This window comes from Carassius auratus, chromosome 25 (assembly GCF_003368295.1).
Source record: "Carassius auratus strain Wakin chromosome 25, ASM336829v1, whole genome shotgun sequence".
Lineage (NCBI taxonomy): Eukaryota > Metazoa > Chordata > Actinopteri > Cypriniformes > Cyprinidae > Carassius > Carassius auratus.
Genome location: NC_039267.1, coordinates 13380758 through 13389251, shown reverse-complemented (window position 1 = coordinate 13389251; position 8494 = coordinate 13380758). Strand labels below are relative to the sequence as shown.

The window sequence follows — 8494 nt, the reverse complement described above, 5'->3', positions numbered from 1 at the left end:
CTGTATGCAATTTTCGCATAAAAATAAATAAATGCAATGCCCATATATTTGTCGACAGATGCAACCTCTGTTGTTGCTTACCATGTCCAGCAGATGGAGATAATACTGCAAACGTGACGGATCAAACACATGCATCAGAGAGTAAATAATAGCGTTAATAATATTTTTTTTCATTTATATCCCAGATCCCAACATTCACGGCGAGTTCAGATCTGATCCAAAGGTGATAACCGGGTTTGACTGAATCACTGTAAAGGAACCGAATCGCATAAACGACTCATTCGCGAATCGGACATGATTAATGTGTTCAAAAATATGAAAGAAAGACCGATTTTTTTCTCATTTCGGTATTTGGAACAGTTTGAATATTTTGTCTCAAATCCCTATTTACAGTACATATTATTTGTAACATTTCCGCAATTATAATAACTTTTTTTTTTTTACCGCACCAGTCAAACTCTTGGTTCTCAAAATATCTCAGTTCACTTGGTTCTCCATTCAATCGAAAGTCCGTTCTCCGAAAGTCAGTAGTCTGTAAGTTTACAATACAGTAGAGTTAGTTTGTTTAGTTATTTTGTTATTTATCTGTCTGTCCAATTGTTAAACATGCCGAGATATGTTTTTAGTCAGACAAAAATGTTCATTAGATAAAAAAATGAATTGGCCTACTTCTTTAATTCTAATATAATTAGACTTTAATTTGAAAACTATGGCTATTTCATAAATGACTTGTTTACACCGGTGTGTTTAAACCGGTTCTACTGATTCACTGGAAAGAATCGCCAATCTGACATCACCGCTGCGCTCAACAGGTGGCGCGCGATTGACAACTTAAGCGCGTGCGCTCCTTCAGTCTCAGTTCAACAGCGCGACTTGCGCGAGAGACGCGCTCTAACCCGCCAGTATGCTACAAATATCAGCGGAATACCGTAAAATAAGTGTTATTTCTTAAAAGAAAAGGTAAGACAACCCACATTTTCTCATTCATTGAAAGCGCCAAAGCTACTACTTCTAGTAGTTCATTGTGTCTTGTTAAACTTGTGATCAAAGACATAGGAAGAGATGTTATGGTGTGAATGTTTCTCATCATTATTATGTTGCGCTTAGTTATAGAATACAACAAACTACAGTAGACGATAGTGTGTTTTCTTGCACCTGTAAGATACATGTTTATCATGATATTATCAATATAGTTTACATTCCTTACTTATATGACAATGAAACCGTAAATCAGTATCCTATATGATGAAACAGCAGTCTCAATTTCACCGGATAATTCTCATGACGTTGAACCCTTATTTTCTCCTATATAGAAAGTCATTTGACCTCTTTTAATGACTTGATACATCCGTTTTATCCCTAATAAGACTTTTTTAGTCTGTTGCCTTCATACCTTACATCACCAGTAAGCAAAACTGTATATATTGTGATATTCTCACATTGTCTTATACAATATGTCCAAGTGAAAAGATGAGTTGCATGCTCTTACACCTTCTTGGAAGTGAAGGAATGTAGTGCAGCATGCTGAAACAAGTGCTTATGTGAGTGCCTGTGACTTTCAGAGCTGCAGAACTTCCCTAAGCCTGCGTGTTCCTCAAGGGACACCGTAAGACAGAGTTGACCCACTGTCTCCTGTTTACCGAGACACAATCATCATCAATGGGGACATTAGGAATGGCTGTGTTCAATCAACAAAAAGTGGAGGATTTCTATGATATTGGTGAAGAACTTGGAAGGTGAGTGATATGATGGGTTGCATGAGGAGGTTTTGTTATGGCTTCCAGCTTTTGTGGGTTGTTGACTGTCCGGTAACTTATATGGACCATCCCCAGAGGGTATTTATGTTTGGAAACAAAAATGTTTTACCTGATAGCTGACAAGCTTTTAAGATTTTTCATGTCATTGGATAATAACAAAATGCATGCAAGGTTTTATATCAAAACAGTTAGTAAGGAAAATTCAACCTGTAATGAAAATTCATGTTGTTTCAAATTCTCCCGCAGAACATAAAATACGATATTTTGAAGAATGTTTATAGAGTTTTTGTTCATACACTCCTAAAAATAAGGTTTTAAATTGGCATCTGGTTCCATGAAGAACCTTTAACATGGAAAATTTACATTCTACAAAAGGTTATGGAGAAAAAAAGATTTTTAAATTGTTCTTATCACTAAAAAAGTGGTCGTTTTAGGAACCGTTCACTGAAAGGTTGAATGAGGAACCAAAGATGGTTCTTCTAAGGCATCGCTGAAAAAAACCTATTTTGGAAGTTTTTAGGTCTGTCGAGGGTTTTGAACACCAGATCTGCTTTTATTTTGTGGACAAGCAAAACAGGGAATTTTTCAATCGCTTGAACATATCATATTGTTCCAATAATCTTAAAAAGGACTTATTAGTTGTGAAATATTGGAAGGATCTGGAGTACACTGAACAAAAATGTGAGGACCCCCCACCCTCTTTTCCCTTGGCTCCGGTTCTCATTCTTGAGTCATATGTTGTTCTCTCTGACAAAGCACACTCCTCTTTAAAGCTGCCACAAGCCTAACACTTACTAATGCACAAAAAACTATTATAATAACAGCAATTCTACCATTTCAGCAGAAGGAAGTTGCAAATCCATCCAGACAGGAAGTGCTAAACTGTGTGAACATTCAGGAAAGGTGTAGTCTTACACCCAGGTTAATGCCATGTCTCTCCCCTTGTTATAGGTTGCAGGTGAAAGTCACCCTTTGGCGTTTATCTGTCATATAAAAACTTGAATATGTACAAGAAAGGCCATAAAACTGTTTTCAGGGAAGCTTGGAAAAACGTCATCCTGTAATTAGGACAAGTTGTTGCTTTTTGTCATGGACACCTCCTAATTGAGGTACTATTGGCTACGGCGGAAAGACAGATGTTGGTTATTGTTTGCAATATGTAACAGAATCGGCCATCTGCCTGGATGGCTTTGTGTCCCACTCAAAGGCACAGTTTCTATGACACACCCTGGATTAGATGAGATACCTGACCTCCCTTGCAGGACTGTGAGGACAGGACTGATAGCACCGCTGTACGTTCAGTTACTTTATATTAATAAAGGACCAGCTTTGTTTGTTCAAACTAGAATTTAAAGCCACATTTTCGGAAGAACTCAACACTTTCTAAACCGAGTTTGAAGTTAGCATGTTGCTAAGCTAACAATACAGTACTGTAATAATCCTAAATAGCACAAATACTGGGTAAAGTGTTCAACAAAAAAAGCGTTCTGTAAGTGATTTCAATGATGTGTTGTGGACGTCTCATAGACTATATATAGTTATCATTTTATTTATTGTCCTTTGTAAACAGGACTTAAAGGGATACCCCAAATTAAAAAAAAATTCCCCTTAAGTCATCTTAGGTGCTTAAAATGACTTTTAATATTTCAGATCAATACAATCCGAGTTATAATAAAAATGTTCTGGCTCTTCCAAGCTTTATTATGGCAGTGAATGGGTTTTGAGTTTTTGAATTCAAAAAAAGTGCATCTATCCATCATATCCATCACGTGCTCCACACAGCTATGGGGGGTTAATAAATGCCTTCCCTATTGGAAAAAAAAACAGCATATGCCAGTTTGGCATGTTTTGATGCATGGTTTTAGCTAGTTTAAGCTGGTCATGTGCTGTTCCTAAGGAACAAAAGTAGCTCCTGCTGAGGACCATTTCATAACCAGCTTATAACCAGTTCAAACCAGCTGCCATGCTTCAAAACATCAAAGCTTGGAAGAGCCGGGACATTTTTTAACATAGCTCCAACTGTATTCATCTGAAAGAAGAAAGTTGTATACACCTAGGATGGCTTGAGGGTGAGTAAATTATGGGGTAATTTCCATTTTTGGGTGAACTATCCCTTTAAGTCAAAAGGTCCAATCACTAATTCTCTGTCAGGTTCTTGTCTCCAGAAATTGCTTGGTTTCCTGCTTCAGTGTAAGTCTGTCGAATTACAAATTTTGATTGATAAAATAGGCGAAACAAGACAATTTTATCAATCAAAATGTGAAACTTGACAACAGGCCATCTCATCATACCCCATTTTGGCAATATTAAAGTTAGACTGAATCCAAAATGGTGGAGAAAGTAGGAAACGTATCGATAATATATGTATATTTCATTGGGTTTTTTTAAAAGTGTGTTTTTGTTTTAAATATTTTTGGCTGCCTTGTTTTTCCCCCCCCAATATTTATTTTAGATATTTTTTGAGTATAGTGTTGTTAGCTTAGCAACATGCTAAGCTTCTGTGTATAGCTTTTTTTGTGTCTTGAGTTGATGCCTATGTTTGTGGTTCTGAGCATGCTGTCTTGGAAGGCAGTTGCCTGTGTATGCAGTAGACATCATTAAAAGCTCACTCGGGTTTAGAGCACAGATTTATTGTTAGGTTTAACATACTTGGTATGCAGATATGAGCCAATAGTAACTGTTACTACAGAGAACATACAGTACAATAAACCTCATTTTGCTGACACTGCCAGAGCACAAAGTACAAAAGCTAAAGGTTGTTAGCTTAGCTTTGTGTGTTAAAAGCAATCCTGTCCTCCGCAAACTCAATAAGCCTAGAAGTTAATGTTCTTTTGATAACGTTTTGGTTTTCTTTTTTCAAAACGATGGCTACGTCTCCACAGACATGTCATGGAGTAATAGATGCGTTTGAAGTGGAAATGCTCACGCACATTGACACGTATCTTGCGTGTGAAAGAGGAAATAGCTCATATGTGGTTTCACAGAGCTGTGTGTGATGATCTGTAACACATTAGCAGCTGCAAACGTATCTATCAGAAAAGGACAACAAGAGAGAGAGAGAGAGAGAATGAAGGAAAGATGAAGACACTTAAACGCAAAGAATTGTTCACACTCAAAAACTCCCACCAGCGTTCATGTTCTGTGTGGGAGATTTGGGGACTGGCTGTCACACCACGGCATGAATCACCTGCTTCAAAGGTTGACAGTGTGGGACAAATGAGACCCTTTTATGCAACCACTTTGTTCCCTGGAGGTGGGGGCTTGTTGGTGACAGGAGCTTTATTCAGAGATGATTGGAATCGCTATAATGGACTGATGACAGTGTACAAGTTGGCTATATTTGTCAAAGTTATTGTACATGTTTGTTACAGGAAGATATGTTGATGTAAATCCAAAATTTTTGTAAAGATGGCTTGGAAATCATTTTTATTCAGTAAATGTCACAAATAATTACAAAGATAAGCACAAAGAAATGGCAAGAATATTATAGAATATCTAATATAGAATAAAAACTGAAATAGTATGTTCTTGTACTTTTACTGTAGTATGCTCCAATAATCTTTGTTTAATTGACAACTTTCAAAAATAATGTTTACATGCTTTTGATAGTTGACATTATAAACCATTTTATACATAAAACATGTATTGAGGATATATTCAAAATATGACCAGCCTTGAGTGCTTTATTTATTTATTTATTTTCAATTATTTAAAATAATTCAAAAGAATACAATTGAAAATAATTCTTATTTTAGACATTTTATTTCAAAATTCATTTTGAAATGAATTTTCGTCCAAACTGGCGAGTAAATGCGGATGTTTGACAACGGCTAATTGAACAAAATGTTATTAAAATTAAAATGAGTTCTGTCATGACAACTCTTGGAGGGATTAGCATGGTAATGTACATGACAATGTTTGGTGTTGGCGGAATACATCTGCTGCTGCTGTGGGACCTGCTACTGCCAATACATCCACAACATGCTGCTGTGAGCATGTAAGAAATACTGCTGCTGCAAATATAACATACATGAAATAACTCCCTATAGCATACATGAATCACCTCATAGCAGATCTATACAGGTGGAGCTGGGGAAGGTGGAGTGTTTCTGAAGCAGGCTGCAAACTGCTATAGCAAGCACTAGTCATATATCTGAATGTTGAGCAGTGAGCTCATTGGCTACCATTACAGGAGAGAACCAATTAGCTGTGCCATGTGATAATGATGTCATAGTTCAGACTGAGTTAGACCTATCGGACTGCTCCATCTAGAGTTTCATACCAGAACTCTGTATTTGGTTTTTGTATGTTTGGTAGTTCTGAATCAGAACCAGTTCTCAGTTTTCAATTATAGCATCATTGCTATTGCTATATCATGCATTTTAGGCCATAGTTGTGCAACCACCCATAACTTCAAAAAAATAGTACAAACCCCTGCAGTGTTTAGTAGGGCTAAAAACTAGGGCTGTTATTTTAACACATTAACTTAATTAGTTATGAAAAATAACACAATTAACTGTTGACTGTTGACAAATATTATCAAAGAGTATATGAAGGGACTTCAATATTATGCAGTGCAACAACTCCATAAATGCAGTTATGCACAAAAATTCAAGATATTTGGGCAAAAAAACGCCCCTGTATGAGTTTCTGTCATATTTATATCACATGATATTCAATATCACACTAGCAGCGAGAGCAATCACAAAAGTGCTGTTTGTCCTGAATGTGATTATTTTATACAACAATTCAGTAGATATTGGTAAATGGTAAATGGACTGCATTTATATAGCGCTTTCAACAGACCACATGGCCATCCAAAGCACTTTACAATTTGCCTCACATTCACCCATTCACACACACCGACAGCGGTGTCTGCCATACAAGGCGCCATCCAGCTCGTCTGGAGCAGCTGGGGTTAGGTGTCTTGCTCAAGGACACCTCGACACTTGGTCAGGTGGAGCCGGGGATCGAACCACCAACCTTCCGGTTTGTAGACAACCTACATGAACCACTGAGTCACTGCCGCCCCATATTGCAGTTGATATTGTGTTATATTTTATATTTTGTCAACAAAAATATTGCCTGTAAACACACAGGAGAATTGTTGTGCGTCTTCGAGTAACAAAGCGGTGTTTAGTTTGTGAACGAATCCACGTTTTTAACGAACCGAGTGAATCAATGATCAACTGAGCCATTTACTTAATTCCTGAATGAATCAGCCATTTGACCGAATTGAATGAATAAATTAATAAATGACTCATAAAGACACTTAAAGCCACCTGCTGGCAGTTTTAGTTTCTTTTTTTTTTTAACAAAGCTGTTTTGGGTACCAATGACATCCACTGCATGAACGGGAAAAAGGAGAAAAGGAGATGTTTCTCAAATTATCTCCTTTTATGTTCCATAGTTTATGTTAGCCCATTGTTTCCTAAACGTGTAATACATTTTATGTTGAATTAAATAAAATGAATAGAATTAAATGTAATGAATTAGAGTAAAAAATTTAATTGACTGATTTTTTTTATTTTTTTTCACTGCTGTGAGGTTTTCCGTGCACGAGAAACAGGACATGTTTCAACATGTGACTTCCTTTTTTTTTTGACAGCTGCAAATAAAACAAACATGTTTCAGTCTTTGTACTTCAAATTTCCATGTTTATATTAATGTGTTATTTGCCTTTTTTTTGTAATTATCATTATTATAATTTTTTTTTAAATTATTATTATTTATTTTTTTTGTATTTTGTGAATAAGTCACATTGATCCGATTGTACATCTGTCCTGCAAATCAAATTAAGTATGGCATCTAAAGGTCTATAAGATCTAGTCATTATATATTGCACAGATATGTCACAGATACCAGTTCCAGTTAGTGTGTTAGTTGACAGGTAAGACAGAGCTCTTATGTAACACATTATATATAGTGACCCTGTTACATTGCTCAGCTGTGCTTTTGAGTCAGCGGGCTTTGGCAAATCTGTCTCTTCCATGAGCAAATATATTTGGCTAAAACATTACGCTTTTATAGATCTGACATGTGTGTGGCTCAGACAGATGATGCCGGATAGCCCTTCATGATCAGCATTTAAAAACTTTCAATTCAGCTTTTTTAAGAGAAAAAAAGCAACTCATGCCATCTTCCCCTTCACTTGAGGTTAAGCAATAGGAGGAAGTGATGAAAGCCACAGAAGATGAGAGAATTAGTGCATTTTTTAGCGTTGATGTGTTTGTGTATGTTTTGACAGGACTCAGTCTTGATGCAATGTGAGAGATGCTATTTTATAAATATATGTACTGCATGTGCATCTTTTTTAAGAGATTGTGCAAATCATCCCCATAGCAACAGACTACGCACAGCTGTTGGTTTTTATGAGGTTTGTTGTGTTTTTTTTTTTTTTTTTAAACAGCTCGCCATATGTTTCTGGTCTGTATCTTTATTGGCTGTTCGCTTATCTGTGAGTCATCATATACTCTATATACAGGGCTGTCGTCATGGGGACAACCATGAGGACACATAATGTCAATGAAATCTGTTGTTCCAGGCCCCCAATAATTTGATTAGAATAATAATGGAGAATCATTGCAAACTTTTCTGCCATGTCAGAGTGAAAGTAACTTTATGAGTCATAAAGTGAACACAACGATGACTAATACTATAAGTAATCAGCCCGCACATTTGATAACACACTAGTCAAGACATTTTTGACTCATATTTCAGCAAATCATGTAAGAAGA

At 36.4% G+C, this 8494-nt stretch overlaps 1 protein-coding gene across 2 annotated transcripts in view; it reads left to right on the top strand.

Moving 5' to 3' along the window:
• The first annotated feature begins 819 nt into the window (after window positions 1-819).
• Window positions 820-8494, top strand: part of dapk2b (death-associated protein kinase 2b) — a 40143-nt gene continuing 32468 nt past the window's right edge. For both annotated transcript variants that reach the window (XM_026202758.1, XM_026202759.1), the window contains exons 1-2: window positions 820-960; window positions 1563-1736. In XM_026202758.1, coding sequence (XP_026058543.1) covers window positions 1660-1736 — 77 coding nt within the window. In that variant the 5' untranslated portion in view covers window positions 820-960; window positions 1563-1659. The remainder of the gene's footprint in view (window positions 961-1562; window positions 1737-8494) is intronic.